This window comes from Eschrichtius robustus, chromosome 5, assembly GCF_028021215.1.
Source record: "Eschrichtius robustus isolate mEscRob2 chromosome 5, mEscRob2.pri, whole genome shotgun sequence".
Classification (NCBI taxonomy): Eukaryota; Metazoa; Chordata; class Mammalia; order Artiodactyla; family Eschrichtiidae; genus Eschrichtius; species Eschrichtius robustus.
The window spans coordinates 60,706,188-60,728,531 of record NC_090828.1 but is presented as its reverse complement, the minus strand read 5'-3'; the positions used below and the strand labels follow the sequence as shown (position 1 = coordinate 60,728,531).

The 22,344-nt window shown below is 39.7% G+C and overlaps 1 protein-coding gene across 1 annotated transcript in view; it reads left to right on the top strand.

The window, feature by feature from the left end:
* PDK1 (pyruvate dehydrogenase kinase 1) overlaps window positions 1-19,809 on the top strand; it is a 45,707-nt gene extending 25,898 nt beyond the window's left edge. The window contains exons 9-11 of the mRNA XM_068544911.1: window positions 10,964-11,074; window positions 14,486-14,599; window positions 16,716-19,809. Coding sequence (XP_068401012.1) covers window positions 10,964-11,074; window positions 14,486-14,599; window positions 16,716-16,856 — 366 coding nt within the window. The 3' untranslated portion in view covers window positions 16,857-19,809. The remainder of the gene's footprint in view (window positions 1-10,963; window positions 11,075-14,485; window positions 14,600-16,715) is intronic.
* Window positions 19,810-22,344: the final 2,535 nt, after the last annotated feature.

Genomic DNA, 22,344 nt, shown 5'->3' with positions numbered 1-22,344 from the left:
CATTTTACGAACAGCATTTGCTCACTTCATTTCTCTATGTCACATTTTGGTAATTCTTGCAATATTTCAAACTTTTTCATTATCGTATTTATTGTAGTGATCAGTGATCTTTGATATTCTAATTGTTTTTTGTTTTATATTTTTAAATTAATGTTTATGTACATTTTTTTAGACATAATGCTGTTGCACACTTAATAGACTACTGGATAAGTGTAAACATAATTTTATAGGCACTGGGAAACCAGAAAACTCAAGTGACTCGTTTTATTGTGATATTTGCTTTATTATGGTATCTGGACATGAACTCACAATATCTCACAGGTATGCCTGTATGTTAAAAACCATTGAGTCGTATACTTTAAATGGGTGAATAGTATGGTATGTGAATTATATTTCCATAAAGCTGTTTAAAAAAAGACAGGCTTATAAGGGTTTTGAACAGACTGTTCCAGAAGCTTCTGTACAAGCCCTGAGCTATATCAGGCTCCCCTCACATCCAGGTCACATGACTGCATCTGCTCTTGTTAGCGCTTTCCATGTTAAATGCTTGCTTTAATTTTCTTCAGTAGAGTTTTCATCCCCATCACTTACTCTAGACTTTTCAGAATCAAGGCCTGGGTTTTTTCTCCCCCCATTCTTTTAGCTTGTTGAAATTATTGACATTTTTTTACTTTTTATCCCTCTGCTAAAAATCCTGTGAAAGAATTGGTTTTTTATGACTTACAAGTCTAGCTACTGTTTCAGATTTGGTGTTTGGTCTATATTCAGTAAATAACGTAAGTGTTATAGCCACATGTCTTATAAATTAAAACTTAAATGTCTTGGTCCATTCACTGTTGGCAGTTTTACAAACCAGACCTTAAAAAGCTGTTGAATAAGAAACTTCAGGAGCTATGGGTGAATTCAGGATTAGTAAATTTCCTGCCTTCAGAACTGTCATCAAATTAGTAGTGGTTCATTTCCTGTGGACCTGAAAATCCACATATATTAGCCCAGGGAGCCTAGTGTTATGGGAAACAGGACGTTAGGGATGGCAGGTCTCAGATGACATTGAGAGGTGATGATTTCATGCACTGAGGAGAAAATTTCCAAAGTAATTGGCAAACTTCTCTTCCTCTGTCTTCCTGTTGACATTACTCCACACTGCCCTTCTCTTTCACAATCTCTTTCCTTTTCCTTGGCATAGGCTTATGTTTCTATGATTCTTGATTTTTTTCTTCAAATAATCTTTAGAGTTTTTCAATTTTCACATCTCTTTCACAATATATTTGTCATCAGAGTGCCATTCTTCTTGTCTTTTTTTTTTTTTTAAACATCTTTATTGGAGTATAATTGCTTTACAATAGTGTGTTAGTTTCTGCTTTATAACAAAGTGAATCAGTTATACATATACATATGTTCCCATATCTCTTCCCTCTTGCATCTCCCTCCCTCCCACCTTCCCTATCCCACCCCTCTAGGTGGTCACAAAGCACCGAGCTGATCTCCCTGTGCTATGCGGCTGCTTCCCACTAGCTATCTATTTTACATTTGGTAGTGTATATATGTCCATGCCACTCTTTCACCCTGTCACATCTCACCCCTCGCCCTCCCCATATCCTCAAGTCCATTCTCTAGTAGGTCTGTGTCTTTATTCCCGTCTTGCCCCTAGGTTCTTCATGACCCTTTTTTTTCCCCTTAGATTCCATATACATGTGTTAGCATACTGTATTTGTTTTTCTCTTTCTGACTTACTTCACTCTGTATGACAGACTCTTAACTCCATCCACCTCATTACAAATAACTCCATTTCGTTTCTTTTTATGGCTAATATTCCATTGTATATATGTGCCACATCTTCTTTATCCATTCATCCGATGATGGACACTTAGGTTGCTTCCATGTCCTGGCTGTTGTAAATAGAGTTGCAATGAACATTTTGGTACATGACTCTTTTTGAATTCTGGTTTTCTCAGGGTATATGCCCAGTAGTGGGATTGCTGGGTCGTATGGTAGTTCTATTTTTAGTTTTTTAAGGAACCTCCATACTGTTCTCCATAGTGGCTGTATCAATTTACATTCCCACCAACAGTGCAAGAGTGTTCCCTTTTCTCCACACCCTCTCCAGCATTTATTGTTTCTAGATTTTTTATTTTTATTTTTATTTTATTTATTTTATTTATGGCTGTGTTGGGTCTTCGTTTCTGCGTGAGGGCTTTCTCCAGTTGTGGCAAGCAGGGGCCACTCTTCATCATGGTGCGCGGGCCCCTCACTATCGCGGCCTCTCCTGCTGCGGAGCACAGGCTCCTGACGCGCAGGCTCAGTAATTGTGGCTCACGGGCCCAGCCGCTCCGCGGCATGTGGGATCCTCCCAGACCAGGGCTCGAACCCATGTCCCCTGCATCGGCAGGCAGACCCTCAACCACTGCGCCACCAGGGAAGCCCGTTTCTGGATTTCTTGATGATGGCCATTCTGACTGGTGTGAGATGATATCTCATTGTAGTTTTGATTTGCATTTCTCTAATGATTAATGATGTTGAGCATTCTTTCATGTGTCTCTTGGCAATCTGTGTATCTTCTTTGGAGAAATTTCTGTTTAGGTCTTCTGCCCGTTTTTTGGATTGGGTTGTTTGTTTTTTTGTTATTGAGCTGCATGAGCTGCTTGTAAATCTTGGAGATTAATCCTTTGTCAGTTGCTTCATTTGCAAATATTTTCTCCCATTCTGAGGGTTGTCTTTTCGTCTTGTTTATGGTTTCCTTTGCTGTGCAAAAGCTTTTAAGTTTCATTAGGTCCAATTTGTTTATTTGTGTTTTTATTGCCATTTCTCTAGGAGCTGGGTCAAAAAGGATCTTGCTATGATTTATGTCATAGAGTGTTCTGCCTATGTTTTCCTCTAAGAGTTTGATAGTGTCTGGCCTTACACTGAGGTCTTTAATCCACTTTGAGTTTATTTTTGTGTATGGTGTCAGGGAGTGTTCTAATTTCATACTTTTACATGTACCTGTCCAATTTTCCCAGCACCACTTATTGAAGAGGCTGTCTTTTCTCCACTGTATATGCTTGCCTCCTTTATCAAAGATAAGGTGACCATAGGTGCGTTTATCATAGGGGGTTTATCTCTGGGCTTTCTATCCTGTTCCATTGATCTATATTTCTGTTTTTGTGCCAGTACCATACTGTCTTGATTGTGGTAGCTTTGTAGTATAGTCTGAAGTCAGGGAGCCTGATTCCTCCAGCTCCATTTTTCGTTCTCAAGATTGCTTTGGCTATTCAGGGTCTTTTGTGTTTCCATACAAATTGTGAAATTTTTTGTTCTACTTCTGTGAAAAATGCCAGTGGTAGTTTGATAGGGATTGCATTGAATCTGTAGATTGCTTTGGGTAGTAGAGTCATTTTCACAATGTTGATTCTTCCAATCCAAGAACATAGTATATCTCTCCATCTATTTGTATCATCTTTAATTTCTTTCATCAGTGTCCTATAATTTTCTGCATACAGGTCTTTTGTCTCCTTAGGTAGGTTTATTCCTAGATATTTTATTCTTTTTGTTGCAGTGGTAAACGGGAGTGTTTTCTTAATTTCACTTTCAGATTTTTCATCATTAGTATATAGGAATGCAAGAGATTTCTGTGCATTAATTTTGTATCCTGCTACTTTACCAAATTCATTGATTAGCTCTAGTAGTTCTCTGGTAGCATCTTTAGGATTCTCTATGTATAGTATCATGTCATCTGCAAACAGTGACAGCTTTACTTCTTCTTTTCCAATTTGGATTCCTTTTGTTTCTTTTTCTTCTCTGATTGCTGTGGCTAAAACTTCCAAAACTATGTTGAATAATAGTGGTGAGAGTGGGCAACCTTGTCTTGTTCCTGATATTAGTGGAAATGGTTTCAGTTTTTCACCATTGAGGACAATGTTGGCTGTGGGTTTGTCATATATGGCCTTTATTATGTTGAGGAAAGTTCCCTCTATGCCTACTTTCTGCAGGGCTTTTATCATAAATGGGTGTTGAATTTTGTCGAAAGCTTTCTCTGCATCTATTGAGATGATCATATGGTTTTTCTCCTTCGATTTGTTAATATGGTGTATCACGTTGATTGATTTGCGTATATTGAAGAATCCTTGCATTCCTGGAATAAACCCCACTTGATCATGGTGTATGATCCTTTTAATGTGCTGTTGGATTCTGTTTGCTAGTATTTTGTTGAGGACTTTTGCATCTATGTTCATCAGTGATATTGGCCTGTAGTTTTCTTTCTTTGTGACATCTTTGTCTGGTTTTGGTATCAGGGTGATGGTGGCCTCGTACAATGAGTTGGGGAGTGTTCCTCCCTCTGCTATATTTTGGAAGAGTTTGAGAAGGATAGGTGTTAGCTCTTCTCTAAATGTTTGATAGAATTCGCCTGTGAAGCCATCTGGTCCTGGGCTTTTGTTTGTTGCAAGATTTTTAATCACAGTTTCAATTTCAGTGCTTGTGATTGGTCTGTTCATATTTTCTATTTCTTCCTGGTTCAGTCTCGGCAGGTTGTGCATTTCTAAGAATGTGTCCATTTCTTCCAGGTTGTCCATTTTATTGGCATATAGTTGCTTGTAGTAATCTCTCATGATCCTTTGTATTTCTGCAGTGTCAGTGGTTACTTCTCCTTTTTCATTTCTAATTCTATTGACTTGAGTCTTCTCCCTTTTTCTCTTGATGAGTCTGGCTAATGGTTTACCAATTTTGTTTATCTTCTCAAAGAACCAGCTTTTAGTTTCATTGATCTTTGCTATTGTTTCCTTCATTTCTTTTTCATTTATTTATGATCTGATCTTTATGATTTCTTTCCTTCTGCTAGCTTTGGGGTTTTTTTGTTCTTCTTTCTCTAATTGCTTTAGGTGCAAGGTTAGATTGTTTATTCGAGATGTTTCCTGTTTCTTGATGTAGGCTTGTATTGCTATAAACTTCCCTCTTAGAACCGCTTTTGCTGCATCCCATAGGTTTTGGGTCGTCGTGTCTCCATTGTCATTTGTTTCTAGGTATTTTTTGATTTCCCCTTTGATTTCTTCAGTGATCACTTCGTTATTAAGTAGTGTATTGTGTAGCCTCCGTGTGTTTGTATTTTTTACAGATCTTTTCCTGTAATTGATATCTAGTCTCATAGCGTTGTGGTCAGAAAAGATACTTGATACGATTTCAATTTTCTTAAATTTACCAAGGCTTGATTTGTGACCCAAGATATGATCTATCCTGGAGAATGTTCCATGAGCACTTGAGAAAAATGTGTATTCTGTTTTTTTTGGGTGGAATGTCCTATAAATATCAATTAAGTCCATCTTGTTTAATGTATCATTTAAAGCTTGTGTTTCCTTATTTATTTTCATTTTGGATGATCTGTCCATTGGTGAAAGTGGGGTGTTAAAGTCCCCTACTATGATTGTGTTACTGTCGATTTCCCCTTTTATGGCTGTTAGTATTTGCCTTATGTATTGAGGTGCTCCTATGTTGGGTGCATAAATATTTACAATTGTTATACCTTCCTCTTGGATCGATCCCTTGATCATTATATAGTGTCCTTCTTTGTCTCTTGTAATAGTCTTTATTTTAAAGTCTATTTTGTCTGATATGAGAATTGCTACTCCAGCTTTCTTTTGATTTCCATTTGCATGGAATATCTTTTTCCATCCCCTCACTTTCAGTCTGTATGTGTCTCTAGGTCTGAAGTGGGTCTCTTGTAGACAGCATATATACAGGTCTTGTTTTTGTATCCATTCAGCCAGTGTGTGTCTTTTGGTGGGAGCATTTAATCCATTTACATTTAAGGTAATTATCGATACGTATGTTCCTATTCCCATTTTCTTAAATGTTTTGGGTTTGTTATTGTAGGTGTTTTCCTTCTCTTGTGTTTCTTGCCTAGAGAAGTTCCTTTAGCATTTGTTGTAAAGCTGGTTTGGTGGTGCTGAACTCTCTCAGCTTTTGCTTGTCTGTAAAGGTTTTAATTTCTCCATCAAATCTGAATGAGATCCTTGCTGGGTAGAGTAATCTTGGTTGTAGGTTTTTCTCTTTCATCCCTTTAAATATGTCCTGCCACTCCCTTCTGGCTTGCAGAGTTTCTGCTGAAAGATCAGCTGTTAACCTTATGGGGATTCCCTTGTGTGTTATTTGTTGTTTTTCCCTTGCTGCTTTTAATATGTTTTCTTTATATTTAATTTTTGATAGTTTGATTAATATGTGTCTTGGCGTGTTTCTCCATGGATTTATCCTGTATGGGACTCTCTGTGCTTCCAGGACTTGATTAACTATTTCCTTTCCCATATTAGGGAAGTTTTCAACTATAATCTCTTCAAATATTTTCTCAGTCCCTTTCTTTTTCTCTTCTTCTTCTGGGACCCCTATAATTCGAATGTTGGTGCGTTTAATGTTGTCCCAGAGGTCTCTGAGACTGTCCTCAGTTCTTTTCATTCTTTTTCTTTATTCTGCTCTGCAGTAGTTATTTCCACTATTTTATCTTGCAGGTCACTTATCCGTTCTTCTGCCTCAGTTATTCTGCTATTGATCCCTTCTAGAGTATTTTTAATTTCATTTATTGTGTTTTTCATCATTGCTTGGTTCCTCTTTAGTTCTTCTGCGTCCTTGCTAAATGTTTCTTGCATTTTGTCTATTCTATTTCCAAGATTTTGGATCATCTTTACTATCATTATTCTGAATTCTTTTTCAGGTAGACTGACCATTTCCTCTTCATTTGTTAGGTCTGGTGGGTTTTGACCCTGCTCCTTCACCTCCTCTGTGTTTTTTTGTCTTCTCATTTTGCTTATCTTACTGTGTTTGGGGTCTCCTTTTCACAGGCTGCAGGTTCGTAGTTCCCGTTGTTTTTGGTATCTGTCCCCAGTGGCTAAGGTTGGTTCAGTGGGTTGTGTAGGCTTCCTGGTGGAGGGAACTAGTGCCTGTGTTCTGGTGGATGAGGCTGGATCTTGTCTTTCTGGTGGGCACGTCCACGTCTGGTGGTGTATTTTGGGGTGTCTGTGGCATTATGATTTTAGGCAGCCTCTCTGCTAATGGATGGGGCTGTGTTCCTGTCTTGCTAGTTGTTTGGCATAGGGTGTCCAGCACTGTAGCTTGCTGGTCGTTGAGTGAAACTGGGTCTTGATGTTGAGATGGAGATCTCTGAGAGATTTTCGCCGTTTGGTATTACATGGAGCTGGGAGGTCTCTTGTGGACCAGTGTCCTGAAGCTGGCTCTCCCACCTCAGAGGCACAGCCCTGATGCCTGGCTGGAGCACGAAGAGCGTTTCATCCACACGGCTCAGAATAAAAGGGAGAAAAAATAGAAAGAAAGAAAGAAAGAGGATAAAATAAAATAAAATAAAGCTATTATAATTTTAAAAATGAGAAAAAAATTATTACGAATACATTTATTAAGAAAAAAATTTTTTAATTTTCAAAAATAGATTTATTAATTTTTTATAATAAAAAATAAGTTATTAAGAAAAAAATTTATTAAGGAAAATGTGTTTAATTTTTTAAAATAAAAAATATGAAAAAAGTTAAGGAAGAAAATTTTTTTAATTTTTAAAAATAGAAAATAAGGAAAAAATTAAGAAAAATTTATTTTTCTTAATAAAGGTTTTAAGTAAAAGAAGAAACAAACAAAAAAAACGGACGGACCGATCCCTAGGACTAATGGTGAAAGCAAAGCTATACAGACAAAATCTCACCCAGAAGCTTACACACATACACTCACAAAAAAAGGAAAAGGGGAAAAATTAATATATCCTGCTCCCGAAGTCCACCTCCTGAATTTGGGATGATTCGTTGTCTATTCAGGTATTCAACAGATGCAGGCACATCAAGTTGTTGGTGGAGCTTTAATCCACTGCTTCTGAGGCTGCTGGAGAGATTTCCCTTTCTCTTCTTTGTTCGCACAGCTCCCGGGGTTCAGCTTTGGATTTGGACCCGCCTCTGCGTGTAGGTCGCCTGAGGGCATCTGTTCCCCGCCCAGACAGAACGGGGTTAAAGGAGCAGCTGCTTCGGGGGCTCTGGCTCACTCAGGCCAGGGGGAGGGAGCGGTACGGATGCGGGGCGAGCCTGCAGCGGCAGAGGCCAGTGGGAAGTCGCAGCAGCCTGAGGCGCGCTGTGCGTTCTCCCGGGGAAGTTGTCCCTCGATCACGGGAGCCTGGCAGTGGCGGGCTGCACAGGCTCCCGGGAGGGGCGGTGTGGAGAGTGACCTGTGCTTGCACACAGGCTTCTTGGTGGCGGCAGCAGCAGCCTTAGCGTCTCATGCCCGTCTCTGGGGTCAGCGCTGATAGCCGTGGCTCGCGCCCGTCTCTGGAGCTCGTTTAGGCGGCGCTCTGAATCCCCTCTCCTCGTGCACCAGGAAACAAAGAGGCAAGAAAAAGGTCTCATGCCTCTTCGGCAGCTGCAGACCTTTTCCCGGACTCCCTCCCGGCTAGCTGTGGTGCGCTAACCCCTTCAGGCTGTGTTCACGCCGCCAACCCCAGTCCTCTCCCTGCGATCCGACCGAAGCCCGAGCCTCAGCTCCCAGCCCCGCCCGCCCCGGCGGGGGAGCAGACAAGCCTCTCGGGCTGGTGAGTGCTACTCGGCACCGATCCTCCATGCGGGAATCTCTCTGCTTTGCCCTCCGCACCCCTGTGGCTGCGCTCTCCTCCGTGGCTCCGAAGCCTCCCCCTTCCGCCACCCCACAGTCTCCGCCCGCGGAGGGGCTTCCTAGTGTGTGGAAACCTTTCCTCCTTCGCAGCTCCCTCCCACTGGTGCAGGTCCTGTCCCTATTCTTTTGTCTCTGTTATTTCTTTTTTCTTTTGCCCTACCCAAGTACGTGGGGAGTTTCTTGCCTTTTGGGAGGTCTGACGTCTTCTGCCAGCGTTCAGTGGGTGTTCTGTAGGAGCAGTTCCACGTGTAGATGTATTTCTACTGTATCTGTGGGAAGGAAGGTGATCTCCGCGTCTTACTCTTCCACCATCTTGCCCAGACCCCCCCTTTTTGTCTTAAATATACGCAGACCAAATGTGTCTGTCTCTCCGTTATTCCCTCTGTCCCTTTTTCCCAAAGAACTCAGGTTCTGTTATAATACCTCTTACAATTCTCTTGGAAACTCTTTTGACCACTTTAAAAATGTACTGGTTCCAGTTTGTTACATTTTTGGCTGCAAAGCAAAAGCAGTTACCTTTATCAATTTTTAATTATATTTCCATAGCTTAGATTACCCCTTCACCTCCAGTGAGATGCCACTTCTCAGAGTCACCCCTGGCCTTTCTGTTCCACTCTCTGCTTTTATCATACTAACCTATGGCTAGAAATCACTTCTTGTTTCATACATGTTGGATTGCTGTAGTGTTTCTGACCAAAAGGTTAAGGAAAATCAGGAAATATTTATTGAAGTGTACCTTTTTATCTTAGTATCTAATGTGTTGTTTACTTAATATTTATAGAACCACACTTCTGACTCATGTTACCAGCAAATGTGCAGCAGAGCATTAAATTAAAGGATGAATAATTAACAAATTGATGGATCTCAGAAAATACCCAGAGCCCTTCATTTATCTTACTAAAATAAATCTCTTCACAGGGCTTCAATTCATAGCCAAGAACAATTTCAAGCATAATGCTACATATACAAGTTCTTATATATTTTTATACTGTAGTTATCTAATTAGAGACATCAGAGGCCAGTCTTCAAATGATATTTCAAAGCAGATTTGTATTTTAAAAATTAAAACAGCTATGAATTTCCATTGTGAGAGTAATAGATGTGCACATAAAGATTTTTAGATACTATATAAAAACTCAGCTATAAGCCATTCAAGTTGGCTTTTTAATACATATCATTCCGTACAGTTTTTACTGTATATCTATATACATATGTTAAAAGCAGGTTTGTATATCACAACCATGTTAATATTATAGATAGTAGAATCAATTTAGATTTTGTGACAAGGGAAAATGGCTGAAGTAGATTAGAAGGTAAGCTGTACAATAGCTAGGAAAACAAGTCCATGTTAACTGAAGGAAAACAATGAAGACAATCTAAATAAATTACTAAATTCAATCTACCGTATGATTTGAGTTGGAAAATGACATAAGAACAATGTAAAGAACTATGTCCTTTATAACTCACCAGAAAGTTGTCTGGGAGACTATGCTGTGAAATTACTTGTAGATGAGACTCTAAAACACAATGAAATGGTTCTGTTTTTTTCCTCCCTGAAAATGGAAATTATACTTTTTTTTCCATAATAGAGGTAATTGTGGAAAAAAATTAAGAAACTAAAACCCCAAAAGAAGAAAATCACTCATAATTCCATTGACAATAAAATTATATTTTGTTAGACTTCATTATAATTTTTGCAGAATTAGAATGTCATAAATGCCTCTCCATTTTTTTTGCTACTTAACAATATTTTATGAGCCTCTCATGCCAGTACATACAGTTCTACCTAATATTTAGTGGCGAAATAGTATTCTGTTTTAGAATGTATGTTAGTTTACTTAAATAGCCCCCTATTTAGGTGGTAATCCAGTTTTAGCTGTTCTACACAGTGCTGTGATGGATATTCTCATACATACTTAGCATGCTTTTCGGATTATTTTCTCAGAATAAACATTGTTGGGTCAAAGGGTACATGCATGTTTCATCTGGTTGCCAAACTGCCAGAAAGGAATTACAAATTTATTGTTACATCCAAGATAAGCTAAGCCTATGTATGCCCCAGTGTGTGCTGTACTGCATCATTAGTGTGACTGCAATATTTACACAAAGCCACAGCATTGAAATTTGTATTACAGTGGAGTTCCTTATGTCTTAGAATTCTACATATTAGAGGGGTTAAGTCCAGCAGTGAGGGAAATGTTTACATTCGCAACTTGGATCGCGTGGTATTCATTTTGGAAAGCAGAGCTCTTCAGGCAGCAGTTAAATGGTGACACAGCATGTGTTGGTATTTTGCTGTTTCTGGGACTTGGTCACAGGCCATGATCCTTTCTTACCTTAGATGAGTGACCGAGGAGGTGGTGTTCCTCTGAGGAAAATTGACCGACTCTTCAACTACATGTATTCAACTGCACCCCGGCCTCGTGTTGAGACATCCCGAGCAGTGCCCTTGGTATGTGATCAAGAAATTGTGAAGCAGGTTTTAGTGACTTGTCATAAAATAAGTTACCACATAAATCAGTTAAGCCATTGTGTAGGTTTCACCACAAGGACGAAAGGAAGCTATTAAGGGGGAAAAATCCCCACTTTCCTCTAAATTTATAGTTTTTAAAATACTGTTTTTAAAAATGATAAGAGCATAGGACGAGGAGTATGGTTTTACAGTTCTTGTTGCCAAGCTTAATAGTGCTGTGTCAGTAGTTTCCATGTGGTAAACCACATTTTGATATACTATCTCTAATGTGAAGCCTAAATTACCAGCTTCACTAGTACTTGGTTTAATCTTCAGTGTTTGTTTTTTTTTCCCCCTCAAGTACTTGTAATTAGAAAGATTACATGTTTGAGACTGAGAAGTATGACTAGAGCTCTGATCAGTTTAATTGCCAACCTGAAAATGGCTCAAATGATAATTGCGTTGATGGGTTTTTTAATTGATCATAGTCACCTATTTTCAGGTTTTAATAAGGTTAGCTTTTGAATGGACTCATTCATGGTCCTCCAACACCCAGAAAAGTGCTTTGCCAAATCTCTTGCCTGTAATTCTGGAAAAACTCTTGTTCTTCCAGGCTTTGAAGGTTCTCTGGCATATACACTGGAGTTATGCTGTAACGTGATTAAAAACAGTATAAGATGGGTCTGTTTTAGGCTCTTTCCTAGGAATTTACTAAAAGGACTTCATTCTAATTGTACAGCACATTCTAGTTACACAGCACAGATTCTGTAGCTGCAACTGTAATGCAGTTCATGTCTTACCAAACTTTTAAAATGATTGCTCTCGGAATGTGCTCTTCAAGTTGAGATATGGGTAGGCATCCATGTGCCGTGGGACAGAAAAGGTCAACCAGTATCTTCTTAGATTCTGATTTTACTCTAAGAAGTGGAGAAAAGGGATATGCTGCTTTCGTAGTGAACAAACATTGTAGAATTTTTGTGGAGAGCAGCATAGTGTACTAGCCCAGACTCTGAATTTAAACTGTCCGGTCCATTCTCAGCTCTACTACATCCTAGCTGTGTAGCCTTGGGAATATTTTTGACTTTTCAATACCATAGTTTCCCCAGCTTTAAATTTCAAATTATGGACTTCCCTGGTGGTCCAATAGTTAAGACTCCGTGCTTCCACTGCAGGGGGGTACGGGTTCGATCCCTGGTTGGGGAACTAAAATCCCACATGCAGCGTGGTGTGGCCAAAAAAAAAAAAAAAAAGAATCGAATTATTATAAAGATTGAGTTAATATATCTAAAATGCTTTTTATAGTACCTGGCACGTAGTAAATGCCATGTAAGTGTTTGTTTAGGATGCAAAATTTACTTGAATTTTTAAGAAAACAGGAGGCTTGACGTGGCGCAGGCTGCCCATACACCTACACAGCCTTACCGAGGGTAAGCCTATTGTTAAGCTTTTACAGAGCCTCCTTCCTGATGTCATGACCCCTTTGTAAGTGGACCCAGCAGGCAAGCACTGGCGCAGCCGGGGAAAGGCTGCTTGACCTCCACAGGAGTGGTCATCAGGTCATACCTGATTACTGAGAGCTTCTTCCACATGGATGCCTTCTGGTGGGCATCTGCATGGATGGAATGTCTTCACACTGTAAGCCTGTTCAGACAGGGCTGTCCACATTTCCCTCTTCCAGACCTTCTCTGTTCATCCAGTTTTGTTCTTTCCAAGTCTCTGACCAGCCAGCCCGTTCGCCACTGCCCATGGTCCATGTAGGTGTTCCGCTTTGAATTCCACCCACTGGTAGGATTTGCTTTCACTCCTGTCTTTCAGGCCCGGCCCTGAGAGAGGCTGTAGTGAAAGGGCAGTCCACTTTTGGCTGGTGTGGGACACTGTGTAGATCCAGCAGTGGACCAGGCCCATGCTGTTTTACTTTTCTGTTAACTATTATAGGGGAAGCCTGATGGGTCCACAGGTGTGGTAGGTTCAGGGAGAGGCAGTGATAAAGTAGATCAGGCACCATGGGATCCCGAGCCACCTGCTCATGCAGTTTTCTTGGGGCCATTTCTAGAGCCACTTACTGTATCAGGGTCCCACCTGGAAAGAGATAGCTCAAATTATGATAATTCAGGGAAGGCTTATCTACGAAGAGACAAATTATAGAAATAGGGGTGGGATAGCACAGGAATCCTGGCTAGCAGCAGCAGAGCTGTCACCACCCTGACTCAAGGGGAGAAGGAGAAGTCAGCAGAACCCAGAAGGGAAAGTTGCAGAGCAGCTGCTTACTCTCCAGGGACCCAGCCTGCCCAGGGGAAGCAACCTCAGTGAGAAAGAAGCAGGGGATGAATACCCTGACTTGACTCCCTTGTAACTCCTACTGGGTTCCCCATTGGCTAGACCCACTGGAACCAGAGGGCACAGAAATCCACTGACATCTGTTCAGGCAGCCTCCCAGGGCGAGGAGAAATGTGGAGAATGGATAGTTGATTTGGAGGGGTAAACAGAAACTCTGGTCTAAAAAAAAAATCAAGTAATAAATGATAGAGGTGGATAAGGCCAGAGCCTGGATCTGTTAATAGCACTGATTCCTGAATCCACATACACTCTTTACTGAAGTACTATATGGAATGTCATTGAACATCTGAGTTGGTGATAAAACCCTTTTTTACATTTATCCAAATGTTCTTCTTTGTATTAAAGAATTGGTAGGATTTATCCAGGTAAAGAAGGCCATTCCAGATACTGGGAACAGAATGAACAGACACAGATGTGAAAAATAACATGATCTGTTTGAGGAACTTAGGAACAGAGATTTACTTCAGCTGGACTGGAAAGTGGGTGGCACAGACCTGATCTTACAGTCTTGAAAGCTCTTTTTTAGAAGCTTGGATTTTTAGGCAGTGGGTTGGGATGATGTGGGTGGGGTGGGTTTTGGGGTGCTTCAAAGATTTTTAAGCAGGGGAAGTGACCTGTCAGTGAGAAGTAAAAGAGAACTATTAGGGATCTCTTCAGGTTCAGAACACGGGCTGCAATTCATGGTGTGAAGCCATGAGATGTATCTGTTAGGCTGCCACCAGGCTTTTTCTGCTCTTGCTCCTGAGAGGGAACATGTTTTATGTAGTATCACCGAAAGCAGTATTGGGATGCTCTGGAACAGGGCAATAAAGAAGAGAAACGTGCTGCTTCTAGACCCCCACGGTCGTTTTATACAAATAAGAAGAAGGAGGAATTTTAAATGACCAAAGGGAAGCCGTCTAATGCAGTACTCAACTGGGCTGCAGCTTGGTCATTTTTAATACTTAACTATTAACTGATCTTATAGATGCGGGCTCTGATAGCCCTGGGATACTCCAATAACATTTATTTTAATTAGAGAAGTATTTCAGTGTGTGGCTTTCCGAATAGAATTTCATTTTTCTCATCAAACAGGCTGGTTTTGGTTACGGATTGCCCATATCACGCCTTTATGCACAGTACTTCCAAGGAGACCTAAAGCTGTATTCCCTAGAGGGCTATGGGACAGATGCCGTTATCTACATTAAGGTAATGACCATAGTCTTCTGGACTTAATGATACGTCTTTGATTATAAGATGCCAGTATTTAACTGTAATGAAATTTTCTTCTACCTCGTGCTATTAAAATGTAAAAATGTTTTTATAACAAGGATCTCATCTGTTTTGACAAATGATCTCTTTGACTATGGGTAAGAAATGCTCATCTATAATGATCAGGACTTTGTTAATAGAAAAAAAACTGGGTTAAAGTAGGGAGTCAAAAACTTATGTTAAAATTAAATTTGGAAGATAAGACACATGAATTGACATTGATTCACCAGCCTTTTGATGTACTTGCTGAGGCCTTTCATTTGCATATGGGTCTGCAGATTGAAGTTTCAATTGTCTTTCTTGCAGAAGCTATACTTACAATACATTGTTTTGGTTTCTTTAATCAAAGAAACAGCCAAGTACGTAATCCTTGTTGATTATTATGCAGTTCCTTACAGTTGTCTTCTGATTTGACAGCAATTTTTATGTGGCTTTCCTTCATGAGTCTTTATGAAACATTCATCTTAGTTTTCAAAGAACTCCCCCTCGCCCATTTTTTGTGCTTTGTTAAAAGCAATACTTAGATTAAATTACAATGACAGATTTAAGTATATTAACAGATTTAGGAACAATTACAGGTGACCCTTGGTAAGCATATAGCTCACCTGGGAGAAACAGACTTGCCTGGGTTGTTCCATGTGTTTATCTGACAAATCAGTATAAATTACAGGGATAGAAAACACTGGATTAGTTCAGCAATGGGCTGTTGGTACCTAATTTTTTAGCGACGCTAGTTTCTTGTTCTGGCCACTAGATGGCACCTATTTTATAGGAAATGCTGAAGACTTTACATTTGAAAAAGTAAAATTTGTCTGAAAAGGTTAAGTTCTTTCAAGATAATTTTCTTTTTTTAAACCATCTCAATTGTGAGGAACTTAAAAAACATTGCCTTCATGATGCCCTTTTTATCATCAAATGTAACATTTTTGTTTGAGTCTGTAGATCAAGGAGTTCCAGCATAAAGAGAATATGATGTATAGGTGAAAGGTTTCTAGCTCCATTTTGGAAAAAAATAGAATACATGAAGTCTTGTAGAATAATTAAGGTCCTTCCTTACTATTATTGGAATGAGACTTCCAGTTCAATATTTTCTACATCTTGGGGAATACCTGTGGCTTAAGGTTGAAATCCTACCAAAATATCCTAATTTGAAGATAATGAGGAACATAGTTTATCTCAATGATACACGGGAAGCTGAAATAGAACGGTGAATTAATTGTGATAATATGTTGGAAACATGAAATTACAATCAGCCCTCTGTATCCCCGGGTTCCATATCCATAGATCCGAACACGAATCAAAAATATTTGAAGAAAAAAGAAATTCCAGAAAGTTGCAAAAAGCAGAACTTGAATTTGCTGCACATCAGCAACTATTTACGTAATATCTACATCGTATTTGTATAGCATTTACGTTGTATTAGCTATTATAATTAATCTAGAGATGATTTAAAGTATACAGGAGGTTATGTAAAGATGATACACAGATACTACAGCATTTTATATAAGCGACTTGAGCGTGGGCAGACTTTGGTATGCATGCGGGGTGGGGGGGGTGATACAGAGGGTCAGCTATGCATGATGCAGAAATCATGTATGCTGTAACTAAAATTAGTGACTTTAATGTAGGAGAAGACACAGGATCAAACCCAGATTTCATGACTGTACGATTACATATGTTAAGGTACATATGTGAATTTTTATGCTTTTACACTTAACTGACTTTTTCAGTTAACCAACTTCTGTTCATCATGTTTTATAAGAATGTCTATCACACGTGTGTAAAACTTCAATCCAGCAGTTCCCAGGCTGGCTGGAGAATTACCGCAAGCAATAAACTCAACATGCACATCAAGCAGTTGCCATAGGCTTAGTAAATAACACGTTTCAAATATGTGCTCTATTTTAAAATGTATGTAGATGGCCTTATGTTTGATAAAATACAAATCCAATAAAGTATTGTTTAATTTGTAGTAACCTTTTTGCCATTGTAGATTTTCTCAAATAATGCATTCTAAAAAAATGCCTGATTTAGGTCCTGCTTTGACTTTCAGGCTCTGTCAACAGAATCAATAGAAAGACTCCCGGTGTATAACAAAGCTGCCTGGAAGCATTACAACACCAACCACGAGGCTGACGACTGGTGTGTTCCCAGCAGAGAACCAAAAGACATGACGACATTCCGCAGTGCCTAGACACACTTGGGACCCCTGGAAAATCCAGATGTGGTTTTTTATTAAATTTGGAAGGGATGGTGTTCAGAACTACATTATACCAAATACTTCTTGTGTCGTTTTCACAGTTAACTATTTGGGTAGATAGAATAAGTGGTAAGTTAAATTCCATTTATGCCCGTTAAATCTCCTAAAGGATGAAGTTGTACCTATTTTACACTTAAATTTTCACAGTTAATTGAACGTATTTTTAAACAACTGTAGTTCTGGTCAACTTTCTCTTTACGGTAGACTTCAGAAGCATAGAAGTCTTTAGGTTTCTACAGGAAGCTGTGTAGTTTTTCAAGAAATACTTTTATGTCTGCTAGAAACATTTCCTTAATATCGATTAGCCAGTTAGCCATCTTTCTGTTTTAGAGGAGTTCTGCCAGCCTTTATTTAGTAATGACAGATGTAATAAAGATGATCTACAGATTTACATGACTGACTACAATTAAAGCAGTAAACAGTTGCCCTGTTAAGTGTAGAACCAGCCACCTTTCAGCATCTACATGCATTGTCTTCACTCTGAAGTTAATTTATCGTGTTTTAATTTTATTGCAAAGGATTGTAACGATTGATTTCCTATGAAACTAAGCCAAGATCATGGGCAATCTACTTTGAATGTGCTTATGATTAATGCAATGGGAAATTTTTATACTAAAACCTAACAGCTGCTAAAATTCTAAATTGAATTTAAGAAATTGAGGGCAGAACAGTGAGTCCCAAAAACTGTACTAACAATTGTTGAGATTACCTGGGGGAGCGTTTGAGAAACTTTTTCTGAGTCCTACTCCAGACATACAGAATCAGACTCTGCGGCTGGAGCCCAGGAATCTCAATTTTTATAACACTTCCTAGATGAGTCTGATGCCTCACCTAGTTAGGAAGCCACGCTTTTAAAATGAGTAATGATGATACCACATTTGCTAACATAACAGATCTTTAGATTTTGGTTTTCACCTATTGAAAGGTCAGGCTTCTAGACTCTAGGAACAAACTGGTGCAATTAGAAGCATAATTGGAAGCAAGAGACAAGTTGGCTACAGAAGAGTCAGGTAACCAAAGGATTAGAACCATAAATGCACAGGTACTGACCAAAAACATGTTATGAAAAATATCTATACTTTATCAGGAAAAAGTCACCTTGGGCTTATCACATTCGAATGTTTGCATTCGAATGTTAATTTGTAGTATACAAATTTTTGGTATATTCAGTATGTTATGATAACTCTGTTGGGCTTTAAGACAGAGATACCAAACAGGTGGTATCATCTTCGTTTTTGAGACTCAAGAGTATAGCCCAAAGCTGCCCAGAATTGGAGTGAGGGCTCAAGCTGTATCTGCTGATCACTGTCAGGCGCCTGGTCTAAGAGACCATGAAAGTCAGGAGACTGAGTTGTTAGTCTTACCTCATCTTTTAAGGTGACAGGGAAGTACACTGAAAATAAATTTTAAAGTAAGATTTTAAATGTTTAAAGAACAGCTTTACCACTTAAATGGGGAACTTTATCTGGTAAATACATTGAGTTGAAACACCTCATTCTCAAAAGGATTATGTAAGCTTAACAGTGCTATACAAATTTGTAAATTGGAAGGGATGTTAAAGGGCCGTTAGCCCAGGACTCTCACATAAGAGATGAGGATCCTGAAACTCGGGGTGTGTGGGGTTTGCCCAGGGCTGATTAGCTGATGTGACCAAATGTTGGAAAAAGATCTTTTACCTATTACTCCTTAATTATGGATTTTATGATAAACAATAGGATATGCTAGTGGATGATTTATATTAGTTCAATGTGTCACAGTTTTTTTAGCTTAAAATTACACTTTTCTTGTAATGATGAAATAGTTTCAAAGCCTTTGACTCAAAGTATTCACTTTCTTTCCTAAATGAGACATTTGTACAACTGACATAAATTTGATATTTTTACTTAAGATCCACACACACACACACACACACACACACACACAAAATTGAAGTTTCTCTCTTAAGAGCTAAGAAATTGTGTTTTCAAAGGAAGAGTGAAATCTTTTCCTTTAGCTTCTTTTTAAGGTGTAATGGCTTTTTTACTTCGTTACTGTGGTAAGGGACACAAAGTTACATACAAAAATATTTGGGGGAATGCTTTCTCCTAGTTGGTTTTAAATTATTGTGCTACCTGAAAAGTTTTTAGATTCTTACACTATTTTTCCCCACCAGCATTTAATATGATGCCATGTAGATTTTAAAAATATACTGAAAGATAAGAAATGGATACTAAGTGATTTTTGTAACCTGGGCATTTAATGAATATGCCAACATTTTTTTAGGAAGAATCACAAAAAGTATTCTGCCCTGTACTTAAAATACTAGCTGGCTTTAGATGTCTTCATACTTAATGGTAATCACTTTCTTGCACTGTGAAGTTTTTACATGAAGATGTTGAAGTGGCAAGTCTACCCTATTATTTTATAAAATGTTTTGTGTATGGCAATGAACTGAAAACATGGATCAACTCTTATTCTGAAAATAAATTGACCCAATTTAGGTTTTTAAAAATATAATTGTTTTTTAAAATAAAGGTCTCTTTCATCATCAAGGGTCAGCTTTCTGTAAACATTCAAAAAGTCGAAGCTAGGTGGCTCACAGTGCACCTCACTATGCTTGGTAGAGGAAGTGTTGAGATTTCCAACGTGTACATTCTAATTGCGAAAGCAGGCAGTGGTTTGTATGATTTCAGTTATGCTAGATTTTCATTATCCAAACATCCACAGATGACTGACTGACTGCATAAATGAACATCTTCTCATGTGATTTTCAAGAGGTTATGTTTGTTAGTATACTCTTTGAATAACTTTTCACAATGTAAGTAATATAGGAAAAATCTTAATTTAACCAGCATTACTCTCTGCTTGTACCAGCCGAAAGTCAAAATTAAACTCCTCTAGTCAAAAATAGGTTCCTGTCCTGTTCCTGATCAATGGGATATGACCATCAATCTTCCCTTCATTATTAAAGCCAACAAGTTCCATAAAAGGACTGCATAGGTAAAGAACCAGGGAAACAGACTACTCGTGTTAGGGTCCCTTTGTGGCCTTGTGAACAGCCAATCAGAGAGGAAGCCAAAAAAAAAAAAAAAAAAACAACCAATTTCAGTTTGCATCTTCAATTGCTGTGCCATAAATGTGACGTTTTAAACAGATGAGTAATCAGGGTTAAGTTGGTTTGCAAATACTGTATAGGATTAACTTCTGGCCCCCAAAATTAAATATTCTTACAGTCAAACTGAATACACTTGAAAAAATGTGGCGTGAAGTATTTTATGTATGTCAAAAAAGAACGTACTGCTGGTTTGCTTAGTCCTGGCATTCTTAAATTACTGCACCTTTTCTGTTTACACGTTTGGAAATAATTAGGCATATACTACCCACTCTTCACGTTTCTTCAGCAGTCATTAACCATAGGCTTTTAATAGCGAGAGACAAGATTGCCAGCTTTTTCAAATTTATGACATGAGATGACCATAAAATTGGGTGGCCATAAAATTCTATATTATTATAGATATAAAACCATTTGGGGGAGGGAGGATCAAGATGGTGGAGTAGGAGGATGTGGAGCTCACCTACTGCCATAAACACATCAAAAATACACCTGCATGTGGAACAATTCTCACATAAAGCCAACTGGAAACTGGCAGAAGATCTCTTAAACAGCCAAAGCTGCAGAAAAGATTTTCCATGTAATTGGGTAGGACGAAACACATAAACAAAATAAAAAGGGCATCAGGATGGGGCCAGCACCCCTGGGAGGGATCTGTGAAGGAGGAAAGGTCCACAGGGGCAGGCTCGCTCTCTGGGGAGCCCCCTTGCCTGCTGGGAGGTCTGCTGGGAGAGGCTGGAGTGGCCTGGACTCTGATTGCAGGGAGTGTGTGCATGCTGACTTGCCTAGCAATCAGGGTGGAGGGAGACCAGTGCTGACAGCTGCCACCTACTGCCCTTCCCAGTCCCAAAGGCGTGCAGAGCAGGGCTGCTAGAACGCACAGTGGGAAGATGCTGAATCTCAGGCAGATAGGCCCTGGGATAGGACTCTACCTGCATGGAGACAGCCTGGAGGGCCTGGGCTGTGGTCTAGGCCAAATCTCAGAGCTCATTGTCAGCATGTGAACAGCTGGGCACAGGTCCAGCATCGGAACCCACTGCCAGCACACACACAGAGTGGTGCCACAGAGATGCATCTCTCTGTGCAGACAGTCCCTGGGGAGGAATACACAGCCGTTTGTTTCCCAGTGGGAGCTCGCCAGTTCCACCCACCCCACACTGTAACCTGGGGCCAGATCTGGGGCAGACAGGTCCTGGGAGAGGCCTGTCGTGGAGGCAGCCCAAGTCCCAGGCGGCAGCACAACCACCTCCATTCCTGCAGCCACAGCACCAGCCCACCCCACACTACAGCCTAGCACTAGGTCTGGGATGAACGTAACGGAGAAAGCGACGTGACCTTGGGCTGCTTCCGGGCAGAACTGAACATACCTGCATGGGCAGCACATAGGTTTGCTGTGACCACAGGGGCCTCACTTGCTTCAGCAATCACCTCCTTTGAGACACAGCACACACTTAAGGGCGATGAAGCCTTATCAAACCTGACCCTCAAGGCTTCTACTCCAACAACCAGGCAGCAAACCCCACCCCTGACAGGGATATGACGGCCACAGAGCAAAGAGGAGGCCCCGCCCAGCATCCAGTGAAGGCTCTGGACACCACAACACCAATCACACCCACTATCAAGGGAATAATGGCCAGCACTCTCTTAAGGAAATAAGTGACTGGCCTCCATACCAAAAACAGCCCTTGCACCAAAAATATTGGACTCACAGTCTTACACAGGGATGTTCCCACATAAAAACACCCCTTCAAGACCACAGTAGATAACTTTCTCTGTCTCTATGATTTTAGGAGAAACAGTTAAGTAAATGAAAAAGCAGAGCAACTACTCCCAATTAAAAGAACAGGAGAAATCCCCTGAAAGAATTAATGAAACAGACTGCAGTCTACTAGACCCTGAGTTCAAAAAGGAGGTAATAAAAATGTTGAAGGAATTAAGAAAGAGTATTGATAGAAACGCAGATCACTGTAACATGGAACTAGAAACTCTAAAGAGGAACCAATCAAAATTAGACAATTCAATCACCAAGATAACCAATCTAGAAGCAATGAATAGCAGACTAAATAACACAGAAGGATGAATAAGTGATCTGGAAGATAAAATAATGGAAATCACCCCATCAGAACAGCAGACAGAAAGACCAATGGGAAAAAAAAAATGAAAGCAACAGACAAGATCTATGGGATAATATAAAGCATGCCAATCTACACATAATAGGGGTTCCAGAAGGAGAAGTTAGAGAGGAGGGGATCAAAAATGTATTTGAAGAAATTAAGTTTGGGAAGTTTTCAGCCATAAAGAAGGAAACAGATATCCAGGTACAGGAAGCAC